This window comes from Meleagris gallopavo, chromosome 3 (genome assembly GCF_905368555.1).
Source record: "Meleagris gallopavo chromosome 3, MGAL_WU_HG_1.1, whole genome shotgun sequence".
Taxonomy (NCBI): domain Eukaryota; kingdom Metazoa; phylum Chordata; class Aves; order Galliformes; family Phasianidae; genus Meleagris; species Meleagris gallopavo.
In genome coordinates, this window is record NC_139406.1 from 35854331 (window position 1) to 35878897 (window position 24567).

Sequence of the window (24567 nt, forward strand, 5' to 3'; positions counted from 1 at the left end):
ATCTGGCAAAGCCACAATCTGCTCAGACTTGACCTACCTACCTGCTATTCCCATTCAGAAATCCTGCTTGTTTACAGGAGTGCTGAGCATAGTCATTTCAAAAGCAATGGGAGGGGAGTGTTGGATACAGTTTGTCGCAAGCCAACGTCCAAAAAATTTTCCCAGTCTACAAAGCTGTTTTTCAGCCCAGCTAGAGTTAAATTCTGGCTAACCAGAGGAGCTGTGTGCTTGCATGCATATTTATCTATAGCTTTCCTGTAGCGACATCCAGCAATTTTTCCATTACCTTTCTTTCTTGCCTTCCTAACCCCAGGCCTGCTAATATTATTAGAACCCAGTAAGTTAAAATAAATTAACCCAAAACAAAGACAAACTGTAGCTGCAACAGTGAAGAGCAGCCTTAGGGAGATCTCAAGCAAGAGTGACAAAGAAAGAACTGACAGCTGAAGGGCAGAAGGAAGGGGCATGCACAGTGCAGTGAGGTGGGGTGAAATGTGCCATATACAGGGACAAGGACTAGAGAAATATTGGGGTCAGACACCCACAGCTATGCTAATATCCCAGTATATGCGATTCTGACTCCTCTGATTTGTCCGACAGTATCAGGGGACACACACAGTATGAACAGTACTTTTCAAAAGACAAGCAGGCTGACCTAAGGTCACTGATTTATAGCTTGCTTTAACATGCTGTGCACAAGCTGCCTTTTAAAACCAGCTTTAGAAAGGTAGAAATACTCATAATTGATTTCTGAAGTGCTCAACCAAGCTGCCCACTTTTGGATTTAGATTTCAGCCCAGTCTGTGTGCCCAGCAATCAGGCACTCCTCTTGCACCAAGAGGATATGTGTATTTAGGCATTACCATTTCAAGACTACAGCCTGACAAGGGCCTCTGGCTAGTGCAAAGCAGGACTAGCCACAAAATGAAATGCTACTGTAAGCACTGAGTTTACTTCTGTTATTTTGTGCACGTGGGCTGCATCCCAGGGTCTCTACAACTCTGAAGACTGCCCTAGCTTTGTTCATGTCAGCTAAAGTCTGGGAAGAGCTAGTATCCACTGGCTATGAGAAGTCTCTTCAAAGAGCCCAAAGCCAGGACTAGAAGAGCTGTTACTTACACTGACTACTATTAACCTTGCAGACTAATCATGCTGAAACCCACAGATGTATTCAGAAGCTTCAATTCTATGCATGAAGACATTTTTGCTGGCTCCTGGGTTCAGCTTCAGCGTTGGCATCTCTATTGCAAATCAGGATTCTTTGGAAGGAGTCCCAGGAACATCCTAGGATGTTCCCTTCTTTGGAATGTGTAGCACAAGTGTAAAGCAACTAGCTATCAACACAGACCTCGAGCTGGCTTCCCAAGAAGTGCTGTCAAACACAGTACAAACATAAGCTTGTTTCTAATGCTGTTCACTTACCGTAACTTCACGTTTTGCTTAAGCAATTGTTAGGTGTGCAATTTGGAGAGCAAAGTGTGATTTCGAGTTTTGGTTTTGCATTTTCTAAAGTTTAAAACAAGAGTCCCAGACTGTACCTGTACCACTTCCATCCAATCGTTCTGAGCTCACTGCTGTATCAGAAGGTTCCTTGGAAGGTGTGTCATTCCCAAGTTTCTGCAAGAGTGAGAAAACCTCTCATGTTAGTAACAGACCTGTAATCAATATAACTCTGTGCTTCTGTGCTGATTCAGAAACTGTAAGGCAGAGAAAGTAGCGTTAGTATCTTTCACTGGATGCACTGCTTTATTTCTCTTTCATGTCCTGGAAAGGACATGAAGTTCAGGGTGGGAAGTAAACTGAGTTGATCAAGTATACATGCAAGTGTCTAGCAAAGCTGCAATTACACCCTGCCTCCTATGTGACAGGTCTGCTAACATACACGAGTTAAAACTAAGTGGTCAGGTAATGCAGTTGAAACTAAGAAAGTCTTTTCTCCAAAGGCAGCTCCATATTTTAAAAATTACACCTTCCGGTTTAAAAGAAAAAGTCATTTTCTGAAGATCTGTATTTTGAATTTAAGTCTGCTGGATGGATTTTATGCTCCTCCACATACAAAAAACCCCTGTATATTTTAGATAAGCTTGCAACTCCAGAAGTAGAAGCACCCATGTATTTACAAGATTCCTTTAGAAACAAATAAATGTTACTTATTACAAAGGCTGTTGGACGTTCCCTTCTCTTAAAAAAACCCCACAGTCTAGGGCATTGTACTTCTACAAGCTTTTCATATAAAATCATCTGTATGTTAAAAAAATATGTGTAAGCATAACAATTTTTTTTCCCATCAAAAGCACTGTAGAAACATATGAAAAATAATAATTTGAAGAGTTAGGAGTCGTAAGCTACGTTGCCTTTACAGGCAAAATAATGACCCACCCAAAGCTTGCAGGAACATTAAGCTATGGGGAGGCTAAGTGAAAGCTCCAGATTTATTTTCATTCCTGTTCCTTGTCTGTCATCGATATGTTGTCTGCTCCTCATTTGCCAGTCCCCATTTACTTGTTCTTTCTTCCATATCTTGGTAAACAAAATACTGTTTGAGAAATAAATTACCAACACTTTCTTTATATTTATCTACTGTATTATATTTAGAGCGCTTTAGGACAATACGGAAACTAATTTCACTGGAACTCCTTCCTCCTTCCAGGAAATATCACCATGTACTGAGGCCAAGTACAAAAGCAGTGTTGGCACTTAAGTGTGGTAAGTAAAGGTGCAGTTAGGACGTCAGCGTGTCTGGCTACCTACCGTGCACACACTGCAAACTGCTCGCAGTCCTGAGATAAAACAAAACACTGCTAAAATTTACTCTGATTAGTTGTTAATCATTTCAGGCAAATGCAGGCAAATTTACCATCTGGATGGTATGACCAGGCTCTACTTTTAGAAGGAATGTACACAGAGTTGGGAAATACTGATGCGTCCACAAACAGGTCGCATATCAGCTCGGTTTGCCCTTAGGTCTTCCTCGAGGTATTTAAAAATTCAGTCTGTAAACACTAGATGGAGCTAAAAGACCTTGTTAGGTATGCACAGCAGTAACCCTCATTGCACATATTTATCTAGCAATTCTCACATTGTATTCTAAGCAAAAGAAAACAAAAAAGCATTTACCATCTTTCCATCTACTGTGCACCTGCTCATCACTTGTATCTGTAACAAGACTGCAGGAGGGTATGAATAAAACAGTAAATACCTTCTGGCTTTGTTTTCACGTAAAATAGCTCAGAATATAAGCAGCCATCTGCACCTTAAAGGAAAATATAATTTTCTACCATGCTAGAATTCTGATAAATTTGAAGATACCGGGGAAGTTGGTGCCATATATCTCCTAAGTAATTTAACAGCAATGGGCTGCTTTCATCTTTGGCTCAATCATCAAAATACTTTATATTTTTCAGCTTCATGAATGCCATGAATAAAAGTGCAAAACTGAACCATTCGCTATTGCAGTCTAGGATAAAGTATGCAAAAAATTCTTTTGAACAGTAGTTCAATTTGGTATGGTCTGGACAACATTAAGAAGCAAGCCAGTGCCCTGCTGTGTGTGAGATTCAGCTTTCTTGTCACTATTAAAAAAAAAAACAATACTGAGACACATCAACTTTTAAAAAAACACAACAAAAATAAGATCAATAACCTCTTAAAAAATTCAAAATAAATTATTTTCTTAAAAATTTCCTATATTCATACACCAACAACAAAATGAGAAGAAGAAACCAATGACAAACATGAAAGGGGCATTTTTTTTTTTTTCCCCCCAAACTGAGGAAAAAAACATAACGTGAAAAGCATAGTAATACTGGGAAAAGGTAACAGCTTTCCTTTTTGAGCAACAAAATTCGAGTTTGCAATCAGTGGTAGAAAAGCAAATCAGTGGAAGTAGACGTACACTCATAGACTACCACAAATGCATCATCCCAGATGTGACCAACTTCAGATGACAGGTATTAAGAAATTGAAGAGCACCAAGCACACACTTTATGCAATTGTAAAAATTTATATTAGCTGGAGTAAATCTATTGTATGTTGCGTCAGACTGTAACGCTTTTATTTACAATCATAGGACCTTAATTGAAAACCTGGTGTCTTAGAAATCAATTAGACTGTTCATGGGCACTATGCAGCACATATAGAAAGGTGGGAATTGGTCATTTCCTTAGAGACATAATTTTTATGCTGAGGGTCACTTTAGCAAGCCATAGATCTCTGCTTTAACTTGAATTTGCTTATTACAAGACCAGAGGATTTGCAGCAATAGTTCAGCCATCACAGCAAATACTGTAAGAGTGAGAAGAAAGGCAAAAATGACAACTGAATGCCTTATTCAGACATAGTAAGACAATAGTGTAGGATCTTAAAAAGATGAAAATGAGGGCAAAGCTTACACATGAGCTTTGCCATAAAGTAGCATCTTCCAAGTCATGGTGCGGTAATGGTGGGGAGTAGTGGTGGGGAATGGATAGCACACGAGTGCTCTGCATGCTGAAGAATAAGAGAGGAATACAAATTACTGATCCTTTGGTAATTTCAGAACATGCCAATCGCAGCTGGGGTGAAGCAGAGGCTGACAGTAGAGAAGTCCAAAGGGAAATGGGCATCAAATAAAATAGTTTGGCACAAAAAGCTTTGGAGTAATGTGAGGATATTCCCACATGAAGATAATGCGGAACTCTTTTTTTTTTTTTTTTTTTTTTTGAATATCTGATTATTTTCTTTGAGAGTTAGTATTTAAAATACAGAAGTCCAAGTCATGAAAATAAATTGAAGGGTACACACAGTAAACAGCCTTTCCTACCTTTAGATAAAACATGCATCTATTATACATGAACAAATCACAGACCACATAAAGTGAAGACAAACTGTGCTAGTCTGGGTGCTCGTTTGGGTTCTAGTTGCCCCCAAATTACTCTGTAATGTATGCAAACAATTGTGTCCTCTTCTGCTCTTGTGTTGGCATGACATCAAGTGCAATAGCTGATGCTGCCTCCCCAGCATGAGGAGAAAAAGTGCAGGCTTAAGGGCACGTCTTCTATACGTGCAGCCTGGTCGCTGGCCGGGGCATTCATGTTCAATCACAACAACACAGAGCAATTCTTTTGCAGGAGAACTCTGCAATCCCTAGCAGAAAACAGGAATGATATGACAAAACCCAGCCCCTGTATCCCTTCCACTTGAAGACACCTATTTTTTGTTCATTTTTTATAACTCAAGAGAAATCAAATTGCCTTCACCTTCTGAGCAGAGGCTGCTCTCTTCTCCTGCTTGGCTTTCATTTCTGCGAGAAGTCCACTGCCCATCACCTGCACACCGTACCTCCGGCCTCCTTGTGGGCTTCCTTTGCTGTCAGCTCTTTCAGACTTTGCAGCATCATCTGGCTGCATCTCCTCCAGTGAGTCCGGCGTCTTTAACTCCTCAGATCGCTCTGTACCACCATTCTGCTCTGCAGGTTTCAGCTCCTTCTTACTTGAGTCCACCACTTGACTTTTTGAAGCAACCTTGGGTGAGGAGGGCTCCTCAGCCACCATTACAGTCTGAGGACGTTCAGACTTGGAGCCTCTTGATTTGATCAAGTTAAGGAAGCCACTCTTCCTTGAGTCCCTTTTCTTCTTCTCATCACCTGCTTCACTGGGCTCACTGCTCTCTGAACTTTTAGTCGATGGTCTCCTAATAAAAGACACGGACATTTTAATCTCTTCTTCCCTTCCCTCCCTTATCTGTTCTCAACAGTACAAAATGACTTCTCCTGGGCAGAGCCAACCTTTTATATGATCTATAAGTAGCCCGAAGCTCAGACTAAATTAAAACCTGAACAATTAACATTAGTCATACTGTCTTGCGAATTCCTGGACCAGCCTTGTGCATGGAACAATGAAAAGTAGCAGCCATGTCATCTGCACTGTGTGCCTGTCTGTTTCCAACACCAGTGAGGTGTTGCTTCAGCACAGCTCTGCCTCATCTGTTTATGCACATACAATTTCACACAGTTATGTTTCCAGAGAATGTCACCTCTGGTTTTGATCTACCTGTAGTTATAAGGAGGATAACTGATCCAAGCACAGAACTTGAAGAGGCTTTGGGGGGAACAAAGAACTAATTGGTAGAGCTGTCTTCTCTTAGAAAGGAACACAGAGACAATATCTTTATAATGCAGATGCTCATCCTCAGAAACAAAACCCAACGAAACTTAATTTAAAAAAAAAACAAAACAAAACAAGCAACATACAAAAAAAAAAAAAAAACACAAAAAAAAACCCACCAAAAAAAACAAAACAAAAAACCCCCCAAAACCCCAAACAAACAAGCAGTCAAAACCAAACAAACAAAAACCCCAAATGCTGTTAAGATTTTCCCAAGCACCTTACAGGCAAAATATTCATGCTTAAGGGATAGCTGAGTGCATTACATTTCTGCATATGAGCACCTCAACTGGAAAGACCCATCAATAAAGCAAATGGAGACATCTAATGAGAGCAAAGATCCATGAGCCAAGCACATGGCCAAGGATGTGCACACAAGGATAGCGAGAGATCATGGAGACATCTGAAATGGACAGCTAGTGGGAGCCAAAGGGAAACACTGTAGGACTGTAGGATGCTGTTAGTCTGCCAGTACCCTGAATTTAACCTGGTTAATCCTGGTTAATTCAAAGCTACCGTGATTTTACCAGTACACACAGAATATCACACATGGCTTCTCATGTCACTACACATTTTTGTAACACACCAATTTTAAAACATTTGCTTTTCCTGACACAGTTGCCTATCAGTTAACACCTACCATTTCCCTTAATGGATGTCACAGAAAATACAGAAGAGGTAGTTTCAAGTTGCCCAGAGTTTCTCATTTATTTATATAAGCGTTTTTGTGTGTGTATAAATGCAAACATGCATTGGTGCACAAAATTCTAGCTGCATGGCTCTGTAAACATACAACCAGCTACAAGCTATTTTATCCCTCTATACAAAGCTGAGAGAGATATATCTTTCAGATAAATTTATTACCGGAATCTGGAATATTTAAACTGCTTAAAAATATTTAACATGTATTTCTAAAACAACGTATATCTAGTGTCATCTTCCACAATCCTGTTTGTGCCTGATCAGTACTGTCTACATAGACACATCTGTGTGTGTACTACTGGCAATGGAGGGATGAGTCGCAAGAAATACACTACTTTGGTTTAGTTCTAATGGGCTCCACTGCCAGGTAACATTGAGTCAGCTAATTTATAAATGTACCCACTAGTCAGTAGTCCACACTAAATGGTATATTGAGGCAATTCATTTCAAAGTAGTCATTTTTAAGGCAGGGTAATTTAATTCACTGTATTATCTTAGACTAACAAGGCATTTTTTGACTTTACCTGGATATTGAGAACAGAATTCAAAAACAACTTTTGAGTAGAATGGATAATTTCCAAGCTAGTAATATAGATTAAAAAAAAAAAAAATTAAAAAGCAACAACAAACCCATGAAGTGAACTTACTTTGAATCCATTTTTGTGACTTTCTTTGTGAAAAATTCATCCACACCTTCATCTACTCTTCCCATGAGGCCATTCTGTTCACCATCTGGAGGCACTCCAGCAGATACCTGACAAAAGAAAATCTCTCTATAGCAGGAAATAACCGACATGTTTTTGTTTATATGATAATTACTAAGAATCAAGATGTTATTAAAGTCATGCGCTATCAACCAGACCTCAGTGCACAAGAAGCACCTCCAAAATTCTCCCTTTACTCAGGCCAGTTGAGGCACTACAGTAAATGCAAAGCAACAGAGGCAAGCTGGATCACAGCTGGATACTACATGAGGTCAGGATTCAAATGGCTTGTGCTTTTGTGAATACATCACACATTCAGATAGAAATAAAATAAGCAGCTAAGAAAAAAAATATCATTTACAGTGGTCATCTGCACAGAAAGTGTTTTCAACAACTGTTTGTTACCCTGTTTTCTCCCTCTCTCTAAATGTTCATTTCAGTATAAACCCTGACAGAATCAAAAAATCTTTCCTTTGCCTACCCATCCCAAGTTAAAAGTTTATGTTTATTCCCTCTTGGCTTCCAGGCTAGGATATCTTACAAAGAACAAATCATTTTTCCAGCAAAGCTAGAAAAGTACAGCTGCAATCATCTGAGATCCACTACAATAAAAAATTGAAATAATGGCAACAGAAAACAAACAACTCCCCAACCATTTGTTCTGGTTGGACACGAAGTCAGAAAGTTTGGCTAAGAAAATCGTGACTTGTGGAAAGAAAAATTGACTGAAACTTCTGATACATATCAATCAGTGTGGATCTGAGACTGTGCGTGCCTTTTGCATCTCCAGTGCTTCTCCAAACTACTGCTTTCTGTAGCAGCAAAGTGGCAAAAACATCAGCAAATCAATTCTGCAAACAATGACAGCCTACTTGTGATTCTAGCCTTGAACATTTGGCTGTTTGAAAGCACGAAGCAAGCATCTTAAGACTTCTGAATTTTTGTTGAGACTTATTAAGATCAGAACTAGTAAGGTCCATAAAAAAGGCAGAGACAAAAGATTTTAAGCTAAAAAAGTTCCTTTCAATTTCTGCAACTAATTAAACTCCTATTTCCTAACTCACTATACGCAGAGGAGCATTCTGAGAACACTGCACTGTCATGGAAAGTAGCACTTCCTTGTTACAAGAAGTAAGCTTTTTGTTTTCACTGAGCAAGACATTTTATGTTCTGGTCATCAGCCTACCCCAGAGCACTTGCTCTCCCATGACCCTACACTGATGGCACAGGATGCACTGAGTGAGTTCAAATGAAAAGCAAGTTTAGCAATTTGGAAAACATGTGCATTCTGCAGAGTTGGAATCAGAAGAAGTAAACACAGATGTGTTTTCCCTACAATGTCAAGACCAGTATGTCCTCCTGCTACCTCTATCTTTCCTTGTAAAGCTCAAGGGAATGGAAAGTTGGCTTGGATATTCCCTCCTGCTTGAAGACTTCACCACTTCCAAGTGGTGCAAAAGAGTTGCCTGATGAGATCTTTCCCAGCATTAAGGAGATTTTCAAGGATCCTCTCCTCTGACACTCCCAAGGCAGAGACGAGGCTGCAGACATTCATTACTAGGCAACATAATTCAGAGAAACAACAGCAGCCCCTTGATAAGGGTTATTTTATCACCTCAGCTCTGCTCTGTTGCCATGAGATAGCTCTGTAACTCCTTCAGATCTGTCCTTACATTCCCTGAGGATATACCATCAGAGAAAAAATCTTCATTAATGTGGTATGCCAAGGAAATGGAACTGTGGGAACCCCACACATGTATACTTGGGTTCACACCAATGCCTTTTATAGACAGACAGTGCTCTGTTTTGCTTTTCTAAGGCAAGCTCCAGCATGAAAAGCAGATCTGTGACTATGCAGATTTGCTGGCCCAAACATCATCTTTAGATAGGGAGCTGTGGGAAGCTGGGTGTCACGGGGTAGCATCTCTGAGAGCTGATAGAAATAGGAACCCATGCCAAGTTACCAAGTCCTAAAGCAGGCAGAAAAGAAAGGATTAAGACTTAACAAATCCTTACAATATAACTGAAAAGACTCATGGCATTTTGTGTGTTCCCAGCACATAAGGTGCACATGCTATCAGAAAATATTTCCACTAAAAAACAAAAGCAAATAAGGATAAAAGCTATCCTGGGTTTAGGTTGTTTCAAACAAGACAAAAAGCTTATAATAGAGTCTATACATTTAGATATGTGAATACCAGAAGAAGAATCAAGTTTGTTATAGCCTTTAAAGATTATAGTTTTAAAACTTTAACATTCATTCTCATTTCTTCGCAAGAACTAACTCACGGCAAAAAGCAATCAACAGACAATATCATCAGCAATATTTCAACACAGACTTACTGCTGCTTGGCTGGGCTGCTGTTTTTTATTCCTTTTGGGTCTTAACTTTGTAAAGTGTTCAAGTTTTCTCCCTTCTTCTGATGGCAACTCTGAAATGAATCCAGAAGTTCGTTTGTCTGGCCTGCTGGAAGGAAATGGTGGGTCTTCTATATGGATAGGTACTTCTTCCAGTGCTTTATCTAGATCAAATTCCATTTCTAAGAGAAATCAAAACTTTCTAATTAGGCTTAACATGCTATAAAAAAAATAAAAAAGACAATGCCATTCCTCTCTTTTGTAGATAACAGTTACAAACACGTACACAGAACGTACTCAGGCACAACACGTTTGTGAGCAGGCAGAGCATTATGTGCAGACATTTAGTACCAAACACACTAGAAGATTCCCAGAACAAAGCAAACAACATGGGCCTCAAATGCAATCCAGAGGGAGGGACGGTCTTCTGTGCTTTTGAATAAAGAACTACCTAGAAGAATCTCAGCAAGCAAAGAAGTAAAAATGGGTTATGAAATTCTCACTTACCAAAAGCTCTGGACACCGGCCGGAGCATTCTACTGTGAATACTTTTCCTTTTTGATTTAGGAGTCATCTACCAATATAAAATAAAAGCAAATAACTTCAGTGGACAGAAGAAATGACAATGAACAATTTTTCCCTTCTACACAGCAAATCTCTTCTCAAGATCTGATTGGGTTTAATATCATGAAGGAAAAAGTTTTTTCTTCCCCTTCTCAAACAACTCTAACATTTTCTATATTGGCATTATGTTGAGCTGACATTGAAAGTGAACCAGTGAGGCAGTTATTCTTCACATTAAAATCTCAGATTGTAAACAGGATGATCATCTGAATTGTTCAAGCATTAACTCATTGATCCTCAACTGTACAATAAGGTAATTATTAATACCTCACCTTTGAGGTCAGGATCATGAGGCACAGACAACTGAAGTAATTACTGTGTCCTCTACTGCACGGTTCATGACACCACCAGGAATGGTACTCCTACTTGTTTTGGATTTTGTTTTCAATAGGAAATTTGCCTGCTCAGCTAGCAATGTACTACTGAGAATGAGTAAAGTGCTTGTGCCTCTGGATACAATCATAGAGATCACCAAGCGTCCCCAGGAAAATACAGTGTTGGAGCACACAGTCCTTCTTCAAAATACCAGAAATACCATACCAGGGTTAGCAATATCTCCACTAACCACATGACTCCCTGCACTTTAGATATACTAATGTATGGAGTTATCTTGGTGTACATTCAAGGTATTTACTGAAAATTATGTGCTGTTACTCTTCTCACCTTCACATTACCCGAAAAAAAGGAATGTATTACCTTCAGAGCACAAATGCCCAGACTTCAGACCTGCTTTTGTTATTTTTTGAAGAAAGTCACCGTTATATTCTTGCCTGAATTCTTCCAAAAGGTCTTTAAGGCAAGACTTTTTTCTACAGGAAAGCCTGTCAATTTTGAGCCTCTTAACATAGCTCAACATTGTAACAGTTTAGAAAGAAAAGCTAAGCTGCCTGTTTTTTAAGGAGTTAATTTAAAATGATACGGCTCTTGAAAAGATGGTTTCTTTCTGGTAGTCAGTCATACATGCTGTCTTTAGAGACATGTGTTCACTGCCACTTATTTTCTAGTCCTACTGAATTGTTTCACATCCGGGGTATCAGTCAGGAAGCTGGATTTTGTTATGGCTCATAACTCGTAAACAGAATCGATAATCAAGTTTAGCTTGATCAGTTTTATGAGAGCCAGAAAAGGAATAGCTGGCTTTAAAATGTCGGACATCATGAACTACTTAAGTGTTTATGAGTTTTTCTTTAAGGAAAATTCAGTGCCTACACTCACATGTACTGAATTTATATTCCCATCTGAAGTAGCTAGGCGGATTATTAAGTCACTACTCACATGCTCAGATTTACGACAAATTTTTAGAAAGAGGAAAGGTATTACTGGTCTTCTTAAGGTCAGAAAAGGGCTGCCAGATTACAGAGTGGGCAGTGATAGCACTGTCTGAGCAACAGAGCTGTGCTTTTACTGCCACAAACATCACTGGGAAAACCAGCTGGAGCTGGTTTCCACATCTATATTTGACAAGCATAAAAATTAAAACCATTTCATGACCAGACAGGAAATAGGTTGCCATCTGAGCAGACTTACCATAATTTTAATGAGAATGAAAAGTGCTATTGCATCAAAGGGTCAGGTACTACTCTACGAGTTACCAATAAACCAAAAGCAAAGTTTATGCCATGACTCTGTACTAAGTGCCTGGAGACGTACAGAACTTTTTCAGCCAAAATTGCAGTGCACTGTCCAAGGGCTAGACAGCTGGATGGCATCTGAAGGGTGCAAATCAGCAGGTGCCTCTCTAGATCAAGGAAAGCTCATGAGCCGCTCTCATCCAAACCCGGAATAGCCAAAGGCATTTGCACCTCATGCAGTGATGAGCTTAAGTAACTCAACATTCAGGGGACAGCAATTAACAGTCACTATGAGCTACTTTTCCAGCTACAGCTTATTTCTCACGTTAACATATATTTGCATGCATTTTGGCCTGCTTGCCACTTTTTCTTCTGGTGCAACTGGAAATCACATCAATGTAATGCAGCAAATCATAAGCTCAAGAAGGTCAAAGAAGACGACAGGGAACAAGGCTAATAGGAAGCTTCTTATAGCTCAGTAACTGCACAGCCAGAGGCCAGAGTGCTCTCAGATGAACATAGACAAGCTGAGAGCCCTGCGTTGCCCAGGGCACCAACTTGCAAGTTTTGAGGTTCCTGTGCAGTGACTTGAACACTCCAAAATATTCCTGACAGCCAGGAACAGGATCCTAGAATCGCAGAATCATAGAATGGCTTGGGTTGGAAGGGATCCCAAGGATCACCATGTTCCAACCCCCCTACCACTGGCAGTGCCACAACCTCCAGATCTGGTAATAGATCAGGTTGCCCAGGGTCCCAATCCAACCTGGTCTTGAACACCTTCAGGGACGGAGCATCCACAACCTGTCTGGGCAGCCTGTTCCAGCATCTCACCACTCTTTCTGTAAAGAACTTCCCCTGACATCCTGTCTAAACCTTCCCTCCTTGAGCTTAAAATCACTCCTCCCTGCCCTATCAATATCTACCTGAGTAAAAAGTTGATTCCCCTCCTTTTTAAAAACCCCTTTTAAATACTAGAAGGCTGCAATGAGGTCTCCTTGCAGCCTTCTCCAGGTTAACAAGTCCAGCTCCCTCAGTCTTTTAGGGAAAGCGCGCCAGCCCTCTTATCGTCTTCATAGATGATTTAATCTTCTCAGATAAGAAAATGCTCCTGAATGACCCTGCAGAGCTTGAGCTGATGATACCTCAGTCTGTTGGTCAGTGCTAGAACTTCCTACCAGCTTGGCATGATCCATCAGCAGCTTGGCATGATCCATCAGCAGCTTGGCTGCTGGGGATAAAGGCAGAGGGATAGAGATGCCTTCCACAGGCTTTAACAGCATGAACACCAGCTCTACGTACATTTTATTGGAAAACCTTCTGTTTTTCAGCCTGTTTAGGAAGTGCACAGATAAAAGGCTTCTTGCCAAGTGATCTTTCTAAATTGCACACAGAGAAAAATGGGTCAAAGTATTAATTTAAATAGGCCATTGTGCTCTTTCTACAAAATATTAGATTTAATCTCAGCTTAATATCTCAGTTGCTGTGCAGCATGCTACAGCAGCACAGCACATATCACTGCCAGAGGAGATGGCTGAACTCCTAGGGAAAGATCTCCACCCTCTTCCCATCACTGAGGGAAGCAGCTCAGGTTTGCCAGTTGCACACCTTGTGCCTTCACACTACCTTCTGCCCCACAAACACAGCTCAGCTTTCCTGCCTCCCATTTCAAGCACGGCAGCTGTAGTATCAACCTCCTGTCCTCAAATTCATCTACACCTTCCAGTAACATTCTATAAGAGCATACCATCTTGTTTTTCCTTGTTTTGCCTGCTTTTCTGTAAGCAGGCTGTAGGCTGCCTAACACAGCATCTAAAAAGATGCGTATTTTCAGTTTCTTGGAAAACCTTGTGGAAGCCTGCATGCACTCGTGCCACAGCACTCTCTGGAGATGGCTCCATGAAAGTACCCTTTAGCCATACACAAGGGTCAGCAAGTCTTCACCATAATCTCAAATAAAGGCCAGGTTAGAGCCAGGCAGTCTCATGCTACATTTCAGCTCCCAGGTTCTCTTTTTAGACGGATCAATTCTCCAGACTGCCTCTTCTCACTCCCTTCCTCACAAAAATATCTGAGCGCTATATTACAAAATGTGGAAGAACAACAGTATCTTAGGAATTAAAAACAACTAAAATCACAATTTAAATGCTTGAAGCTTTGTTTCCAATGCTAGAAAACAATGTGCCTTTAGCAGCAGCATGGTCTTAAACACTCTACATTCTTTGACTATATAGATAGTGGAAATTACTCTCAGTGCTCAGGAACGTGCTCATTTCCATTTTTCTTCCCTCACCCTCCAGAATCATTTATATTCAATCCTTTTAGATACGTGGATGCTCCATAACCCTCCTGTCATTTTCTTTTCAAAAGAACACATTAAAACAAATTAATGAACAACTTCTCGCTTCCTCTTGATACTCAGCTCCCCAACCAGTCTCCTCTCATTCCTCCTTTCTGCAAAACTACACATGGAATTTCAGCTCTCAGAATGCATTAAGGGTGACAGCAGCTGAGAAGAGCATTCAAAAGCTCAAAGTGATTCAATCAGACAAAGAAAACAGAACTGGCCAAACTCAGAGTTAACCCATGACATCTCTTCCACCTGAAACTTGCTATGTCAAGAAAAATCTCACTCAAGCTCATTTTTAAGCCATTGTTTCATCAAGCTGTGTGATGTCTGAATATAGAACCCAAGCAATAGATTTTGTTTCTGAGCAGTAACAATGGCACTTAGCTCTCATCAGCACTCTGCTTGGTTTGGTCTCAAAGCCAAAGGATACTTTAAACTCAGACACTCTGCTACCTGAATCTTCCTGTAAAACCAAATCTCATTCCTGAACTGCCATCTATTTCTCTCTGTAAGTGCAGATGGATGGCACTAGAATCTCCCAGGAGACTAACACAGCAGTACAGAGACAAATGGAGCACAAAAATGCAAACAGGTAGGCCAGAAACAGCAGAGCTAAAAAAATACTTACACTTGTACAGCAGAGAGTCTCCATGCAGCAAAAAAGAAAGAAAAAAGAATATGAATGGGGAAGACAAAGCAATAGCAGTTCTCAGGAAAGGAGGCAAAACCAGAAGTTACCAAAATAAAGAAAAATTAAAGCCAAAACACTTAAAAGTCTCAGCAGGAAAGGTGACATGCAAGAATGAGGTAAAAAATCTTTTGCATTTCAAGATGCTACACATTTTGTGTTTCCAGTGGGTAACCAGAGAAGGATGTGGCCTTTCTTAATTCATTTATACTGGGACAAATCCAGATTTTCAGATGTTTGTTTGCAGTATGTGGCATTCACCAATGGTGGCAACCTGCTCTTTTAATGTAATGTGCTTTTTTTCCAATTTGCTGGCATCAGTGGTGAGAGAGAAGTGTAATACTGATACTTCCTAGTCTCAAGGAGGCTTCTGAATTACAGAATTGTGTAGCTTGTTGGGGAAAGCTGGAGAACATTGAAGATAAAGCAAAGTCTCTCTTGAAAGAATAAAAAGAGATGTAAATCTGTTCTCCTAAGGTTTTAACTATCCTACTAATAAAGATATCCAAAGCAACTCTATTCCTCCTTTCTGTAAGAAGGTTTAGAGGTGAAGACCTTTCAAGCACGTTTGGCACAGCAGAATGATGCTATGCCATTAATAAAGCATGACCTTTCCTTCCACTTTAAAATTTATAAAGAATAAAAAGCACAGCAATCATGAAATGAAGCAATCCCATATGGTGACTCTTGGGCAGCAGATTACTCATCCAGTCACACATCTCAATTTAGAGTAAGATGAAACAATTATTAGAAGTGTGGCTTTGTGTTCAAGTTGAATAAGAGCTGCAGATATTTGTACAGTAGTCGTGGTAAAAGAATATTCATGGTATAGTTTAAATTACTCTGCAAAGACACGTTGCATTTTTAAATGGATACTGGACTGGCGTTTAATTATCAGCACTGAGAACAAACTGCTCATAACACAACGTTCATCAGTTAGTTGTTTGAGGGCCACTAAGGTCAGTTATGAGGTCAATTATTCAGTGCTTTGACATTTTCAGCAATAGTGATCCACTTGCCACAATTCATGTTTCTAAGCTTAACTGCAGTTAAAAGTTTTAAAGATTGGATGGCAATCTTTGAATAGCATGAGCAACATTCTTGCACACTGCTCCAGCAAAAGAACTTTCTCCCCACCGTCCTCCGTTTTATTTTTATTTTTTCTTACCATCAGAATATCTACACAGGAGTTCTCAGCTAACAGTGTCTCAGGCAAATCTCATTATTTCTATTTTCATATGCTGTCCTCTCTCATCTTTATTTCCCTGTCAGAAGCCACTTCTAAATTTTAAGTCTTGTCAGAAATAACTATATCAAAATATCTCCCTATTAAGATGGGGAGAGAACTGATTAGAGAATCAAGATATCTCTCCTTTCTAATAGGGACATATCTTGAGAGGTTGGAACTTGCAAATATTCTAAGACCCTGTATGGAAAGCAGAAACATTTGAGTAGATGGTAGTATTTGAAACTAGAGCTCCTTCTCTGAAACAAATGGATTGATGGGATCAGTCACAATTACCAAAAAGAGGATGGCTAAGTAACAGGCTGGTCTACACAGAACTAGTAAGTAAGTGGGATAAATGATTGCAACGATGCTGGCTGTCAGACAGTCCTGGTGCAGCTCACAAGCCCAGGAGAGACAGAAACACCAGGAAAGAAAAGGAAGACATCTGCCCTGCAAAACAGAACTGCTTACCCATGTGTGAGGAATTAAAAGCTGGCTAGCAACAAGAGAGAAGATTCTGCAAATACTCAGTGTGTGTAGACACAAACTTCTTCTGGAATAAATAAATACTATGGTATTGGAAATGACCCACAACTAATCTGGACAAGATGTTCAGATCAGCTCTGAATGAAACGACCCTGTTGTTTCAATAACCTTGTCTTCCTATTTTGCTCATATTTTTATTTTTCTTGAAAATACGTTTAAAGTTTGTTTGTTGTTTCATAGGTTTGTATGCTTCTGGTTTCAGATTCCATCTGAATTCCAATCCTGTCATCACTCCTGGCCTCAAAAATTCATGTTAATTTAATCGTTACTCCCATGACATAAGGTCTTGCTGCAGAGAGAGCCTCCATTTTGCAACGAGGCTTTAACTGACCCAAATAACAGCAGAAGAAAGAATCTGTTTACCTCTAAATTTTTCTCTAGTCTGAAAGAAAGATGTTTTGAGAGAAAGTATGATAAATTTATGAATAGGATTATGTGACACAATTGTCTATGACAGCAGGGATTAGATTTGATGACTCAGAAGCTCTCTTCTATGCTTTTGGCATTATGTACACTTGATTTTTTTATTTTTATCTTTTTAAACTTCTGATTTCAAAAATCTATTTCATTTTAATCTCCTTTTTGATGGCAAAATGTAGCAAGGTTTAAAGGTACTCTCTAACTGCCTTCCTCAGCACTGTTGCTCTATCCTCTTCTTGTGAGGCAGGTCCTTTATCCCCACAGTATGAAGTATCAACCATGCCAAACAGAAAACCACAAGCTTCCTGTTTCAGATGAAACGAGAACCACAAAGCACTCTTGGTAAGGCAGAATTGTCCATATACTATTTTTCTGTAGACTTTCTAGAAATCAAGAAGCATTGAGATTGCAGACAAATGTGAGCTGTAGGAACAGCACCATCAGAGCTTATTCTCAAGCTGTTTGCAACTGCCCCTTTGCCAAGGGTCTAGGTTTCACTGCGATCCTTCAAAAGATCTCTTGTTACCCTGCCACAACAAACACCAAGCAGGTTATCTAAAACAGAGGCCATGGAAAGGTGAGTTCTGGATCTATTTGTGCTGAACACAGCTGGATCCCACGGCTCTCTTAGTGATTGCTCAGGTGTCTCCTAACACACCTTTGTGCAATTTGCCCTCAGAGCCAAAGCAGGTGAGTGAGTGCTAGCTAGAGTGATCCCAGCTGCTGGCAGTACAGGGAAGTGGACCCAGTGAGGGACAGTCCCCTCATCTTTCTAGTCCAGTTGGGCTGGATGCGTGCCACCAGTGCGTGCAGCCTTCAGGAGGCAGCTGGTGGTTGCCTACATGGCCCTGCCTATGGACTCTGCATCCAAATCTTTGCTAGCAGTGGCGAATGGTGGGATGGAGCAGCCGGGGAGGGTCTACATCTATGGATTGCACTGCTAAACGTGGGAGACCTTTGTCTGTACAGATGAATTTCTCAGTAGGAATGTCCCTCTTAAAACCACTGCAGTAGAATTAAACTCTCAGGTTTCAGTGAGCGCTTGGAATGCTCTTGTAATTGCAACTTTTTCACCACACGTGAAAGAAAATGATGGGAATTCAGCATCAACAAGATAGCTGCTTCCACAAAAGACAAAACTACACAACCTCCTCTCCAGCCTCAGTACAAATCTGGGTCTACGGAGACAAAACATAGCACCATTATTATGGGAAAACAAGCTAAAAGTAAAGTGCCACAATGCAAACAGCATCCCCAGCAGCTGCACTTCACGATTCTCATTTTAACCTAAGAAGAAAACAGTCTCCAATTTACTTTTATTTATAACCGAGCACACAGAAGCAGTTCATCATATTCTTCATTGATATTGCAGCAATAACGCACCCTAAATTGGGAGAAACAGCTTTGGTTTCTGACTTGGAAATCTCTGTTAGTTTAAAAAAAACATACTATATGGCAATTATCCACCACCTCCTTCCACTCAATGATACCAAGAAAAGACACTGAAAGCCAGTAATTTAAAAAATTATTTTAGGTGGGAACATATAACCCCTTCATGAGCCTGAAGGAGGCTACACATGTAACAGGCATTGAATAACCACAGAGAGGGACCTCTAAGGGCTGCCAGGACACTGCAAAACTATACATAAATGAGCCTGGGAAAAGAACAGTGAAAAATATTTGCAATTAATGTAATCATAATACTAATAGTTAGCCAATCATATAAGCACACAACTTGCACAAAAACAAGACATTCCCAAATTCTGAAGAATGATCACACCAGCTTGCTTTGTCTCTTGCTCACTCATACATAGTGCTGTATATTTAGGAAAGGGCTTAAGGAACGTGCTTAGCCTGTGCTTGTGTGCCTCTTGGTGATGTTTTCACCAATTATTCTAGGTTGGGGTGAGTCAGAAATATTGCTAGTCTACTGCTAATTGCTAATCCACTGAGGTAGATTTGCTCACAAGCTTGTGATGGAGCCTTTTCAGAAGATGAGAATGCTCCCATATGCCATTATGCCAACTCCTAACTTCCCACACAGTATTGTATTCACTATGAATAAAAGGCCCTTTTCTGCTAATGTATACAAGAGAGAAGCCAATGTGTCACCACCAATTCCATCTAGCATTCCATCCAGACTGCTGCCATAGCCTTCATCTGCTGCTCGCTTTCTCCTGCCACTCAGGTTTGTTCTGTGCACTCAGACAAGGGTCTAATCACCCTGTAAATCAACTTGGGAATGAAATCCTCCGGAAAAAGAGCCTTTTTTTTAATTTTAAGCTGAATCAACTCCTACTCCCAGTTTGCAGAGTGGCTGCACAAACTCTAGTGCGAGGGTGTAGATGGAGGCTGGAAGGAAGGAAATGCCCTTTTCAGCAAGAACAATGACTTTTATTTTTTATTAAGCTGGTTGCAGAGCTGAAGGGCTTTTTTTTTTTTTTTTTTTTTTTTTTTTTTTTAATGTCATAGGAGAACATAAGGAATCCAAAAGGATCTGGGATTTTCTTGAAGTAAGAGTTTAGTCCTTCTTTCAAAAAGGTGCCTATGTATGCCTGAAACAATTCTGCTGCAGGCAAACAGAGAACAAGAAGAATCTGATGTGGTAGCAGGTGAGACCTAAAGAGTTTAGTTCTTCTTTCTGTAGTATCATCACACACGCACATATGCACTTGTCTTCTCTGTGTATTTCTCCTTCCACCAGTGAAACCAACTGGAGGGATCTTTGCTGGTCTAATTTGCTCCAGTTTCAATTTATTTTGGATTTTGGAGGTGGAGAACTTGCAAGTGGTGCTCAGTGAGTTTTCTTTAAAACAAGCAAAACCAAACCAAACCAAACCAAAAATAAAATTAAATTTTAGTATGAGGAGTGACATCTCTCACTTTCCTCTGAAAACCTTATGAGCTATAAACACTCGGTCTTTCAAAAATCTATGTGTTCATAGCTCACATGCTATATCTTTGACAATGGCTAGTTAGCACATTCCCAGGAAGAAACAGATGCCACCTCTCTACAAGTATTCTGTTACTTCTGCAAATTATCATTTCTACCGTACAGGAGAAAACTACTATTCAATAAAAACTGAAACATTGATATGTTGTGCAGAGATTTTTTTTTGGCAGTGGTGGTGGTGTTTTTCCTCTATTCAAGTCATAGAACTATCTCTACAGTTAAAATTAGAAATAGATGAGAAATACCTAAGATTCATCACAGGCATTCCTTCCCTATTAACTACATGCATTTTCGACAGTTTACCATTCAATCTTGCATCATACCAATCTTACAGTGAAATGCTTTAAAGAAGATTTATAATCAGATGTGTGACTTACAGTGCACAATTCCTCTACATTTTTCAGACAATTTTCTATCATAGTCTTGTGTAATGCAAAAAAGTGACCTTTGCTTTGCTCTGAAAGTGATATCTAGCTTGGTTGTATGCTTTGTTACTGACTGTAGTAATAACAATATATTGCTGAAATTGATGTTTTAAAGACAACAAATACACAGAATTCTAGTAAAAAAAGCAATTTCCCTTGACAATTTTCTTTAAATAATGGCTTAGCTGTGGTGATCTCCTTTTAATACTCCGGAAGCCAAATATCTGTCTGGAACCTCAAATGATGGAGGTACAGCAAACAAACAGGTACTGGTCTGTTTTAAAGCCAGTCTACATACTCTCAAACTCTTGAGAATAAAACAAACAAACAAGCACCTTTAAAATGCAGCTGTTAAATACAGTCCAACGAAGATGCACCACTTCCTTTTCGTGAGGCATTATGCACCATAATGCAAAGAACTAATGGCTATGAAAGAATAAAGTACAACAGAAGTGTTACATCTAATTAAATAATTTTTATCTAGCCTAACAGTTACAGGTACTGAGACACATGATTTTCAACTTCAGTTAAAAAAAAAAAAAAAAAGGTCTTTTCTTTAAAATTAGTTTTGAAATGTATGCATTAATTTGTGTCACTTGTCATATTCTGAAGAAAAAAAAAGCTCTCATTTATTAAGTTAATTCTCAATTGAGTCTAAGCTTTGAAAAGCAGGCCACAGTTTTTCCTTTAATCTGAGAAGAGAAAGTAATTTTTTGCATAAAGACTTCGCATCCATTTTACTTGCATGCAACTTCTATCTAAAATGCCTTATTACCATTGATGCAGCTTTAATTAAATGTAAACAACTAAGACAGGCTGTAGATTAGGGAAGCAGTTTAATGTATTGCAATGCTGGGAAATCAGGAACTCTCAGGTCAGTAACATTCAAGCTTTCACGTCCCACATTCAGTCACTCATGCCCCATCATTCAATCACTCTGTGTGTTTTTCTCAACTCCTTTAACAGATGAGCAAATTCTGGTACAACTAACAAGTTTTTCATATCATGGGCTCTCTGGACACAGTCAAAGGCTAGATGTGAATCAAATCCTACACTGAAACTAATAAGCTTTAATTGCACAGTTAGTGTACGGCATTAGATATGTCCTAATTTCCACAACAAAAATACTAGAAATAACATTGAAAAGTCTTTTTTTTTTTTTTTTAATCCCCCAGCACTGCATTTTGAAAGAACATTTTAATATTTTATTCAGTCTTCTAAGTTTATGTCTGTCAACTGACAAGTGGATGGATGGCAACTCTCTGCTCTGGCATGGAAACCCCCACCAGCTGCAGCCACTCTCCACTTTCCTGGTCAGGCTGTAAAACAGACCACTACTGGTTTGTTTGCTGCCTCTCCATCATTTGAGGTTTCAGTCTGGAATGCTGGAAGTCTAACTTTTATAAACAAAAACAAACAAAACAAAACAAAACAAAAAAAAAAAAAAAAAAAACATCTTCCCATCTTCCACTTCCAATAAATGCATAAGAACAAATAGCTCATAAGCATTTTATTCCAAATCTACCTTGCTCACAATCATTCACCTAGTTTCAGTGCTATGTAATTTCTCTGTAACTATCAGACAAGCCAAGAATAAAAATTGAACCTAGATTTTCCCCAAATTGCTCAAATACACCTTTAAGAGGGGCTGCTGCATAAAATTAGCTGTTGTATTTGTTCCCCTTAGCCAGAAAACTGCTCCTCAATATCCTTGCTGAAGAAAACAAGAAGAGCAGGCTTGTTGAAAATATTAGGCTTGCACATGAGTTCAATTTTGCAAATGGAAAAATAACAGCTCCCCCAAAATGGTGGTCCAAGCTCAGTGCCTCTCTGGCAAGCCCAAAGATGAACATTTTGAAAAATAACTGGAGAAAAGGCAGACATTTGTGGAAAAGAAACTGTAGAATAGGATAGTTTTCCTTTTCATCCCAGTGACATAATCAGTTCACTGCATGTTCAATAATTTTTTGTTAATAGGAGGATATGTGCACAAACATGCAGAACAGCAAGCCACAATTCAAGGCTTCACATTTGAGGTTAGCAGAATACCCAGCCAGGTGCACCATCTTCTCACACAGCAAGGAGGCATTTAGGGATTTCTAGTGGCCAAACAAGGCAGTGTTCTGGACTAATGCCATTTTGGATGTGGGATTTAAACAGCTATTTCTCATTTAAGATTAAAAATAATCAAAGGAAATTAGGTTCATAATTCAACTTCATAAAACCATATGCTTTCCTTTCTAAGTAAATTTTTCAGCAGCATGTCTGTTTCCTGCACTGACCTGCTCACAAAGCATTCACTGTTCCACAGGCTTGCTTGTTTCTATGCAAACATCTATATAATACTTGAAGGCTGCCACAAACCTGGTGAATTTTTCTAAGACAATATCTGAAATCCATACAATTTTCCTAGAGCTAAAATACATTACATTGAAAGTGTTATTTTTCTGGGTGGAGTTAGTAGCTTCATGCAAAAAAAGAAAAAAAAAAAAAAAAAAGAACCCTTAAGATTTCAAGAATTCTTAAGATGCTTCCACTGCCAAGAAGAGCACTAGCTCAGTAAAAATCCCTTGGGGCTCTCTATTTATCTATGTGTTTTTACAGTACCAACCAATATCACTTGCATCCAGGATGCAAAAAAAGCAGCTCTCAAAAACAGATTGCAGAGTTTAATAAATGGATTTTTTTAGCAGTGACTAAGATTACTGCCTTGTCTTTATTTGATTCCTCTTTCTCTCCAGATATTAAGGATTGATGACAATCTGAGTCACAAAGGTGTTCGAATCTCTATGCGAGATGGGAATGAATGAAGATCCATAATCACTTCTCAAGGTAAGTACAGTCAGCATCAAACGCATCTGACTACAGGAATCATCACATTTCCATTATTTTAATATGGCCAAAGTGAAAGATAACATAGCAATATGATCATTTCATATAACCATGGTGATATGAGGTAGAGACAAGAGCCACTTTTCAAATTTTCAGCATTTTTTTTTTTTACATGCTGCAAGAATAAATATAAAGGGAGGAGGTGAGCATGAAAACCAGTGCTTAGTTTATTTTTCCATATATAAGTCAGCGAGCAAAAACTAACTTAAAGGTACAGAGTTCAGAAGCTACTTATTTTTCTGGAATGTCTCCCTCCCAAAGGATTTAGGACTCCAAATGATTACTGAAAGTTAGCTGCAGAAAGCCCATGGAACTTGACAGCATCAGTGATGAGCCAGATGATGCAGTCAAAAACACATGCCTCACAGGGCTTTGTGATGTTCATACAAATACTACATCAAATCAGATCTTGGTAAGGTAGGAGATTTGGAAGGGAGAGAAAACTATTTTAAGCTAGTTCCAATGTTGGTGGGCTTTTGTTGTACAGCTAGGTCAATCCAACAGACAGCTGCTGTGAAAAGGAGAGATCTTGCCGCTCCTTCCCTTCAGCTGTAGTTGTCTGAATCTGCAGTTAATTTGTGCAGAGAGGTAAATCAACAAACTTGATTTCACCAACAAAAAGATGTTGTCATTTTCTTCTGCTGTTTTATGTTCCTGTGAACACACACAGCCAAAGGGGCAGGTAGGAGGGGAAAGAAGAAAGACCATCACTCGAAGCAGTAACACCTACTAGACTAAGTTATAACACAGAAATGCTCCTTCCCTCAAGTTCCTCACAACAGAATTCCATAAGAGACTGATCTGAGTGGAGGGCAATGTGAAGTTGAAAAACAGTAAATAAATCATTTACTTGGGGTCCTCTGGGTTTGCATACTCTAAACAGTGACGCAGAGACATCTTTATAATACAGGTCACACGTGGCATTTTAAGGCACTCCAATGATTTACATTTGGCATTCTTACT

At 39.4% G+C, this 24567-nt stretch overlaps 1 protein-coding gene across 3 annotated transcripts in view; it reads right to left on the bottom strand.

Moving 5' to 3' along the window:
• CARMIL1 (capping protein regulator and myosin 1 linker 1) overlaps nt 1-24567 on the bottom strand; it is a 173979-nt gene that overhangs the window by 9422 nt on the left and 139990 nt on the right. For all 3 annotated transcript variants that reach the window (XM_085220649.1, XM_085220651.1, XM_085220648.1), the window contains 5 exons: nt 10415-10481; nt 9893-10089; nt 7493-7599; nt 5238-5670; nt 1539-1617 (listed from right to left, as the gene is read on the bottom strand). In XM_085220649.1, the coding sequence (XP_085076775.1) occupies nt 1539-1617; nt 5238-5670; nt 7493-7599; nt 9893-10089; nt 10415-10481 (883 nt within the window). The remainder of the gene's footprint in view (nt 1-1538; nt 1618-5237; nt 5671-7492; nt 7600-9892; nt 10090-10414; nt 10482-24567) is intronic.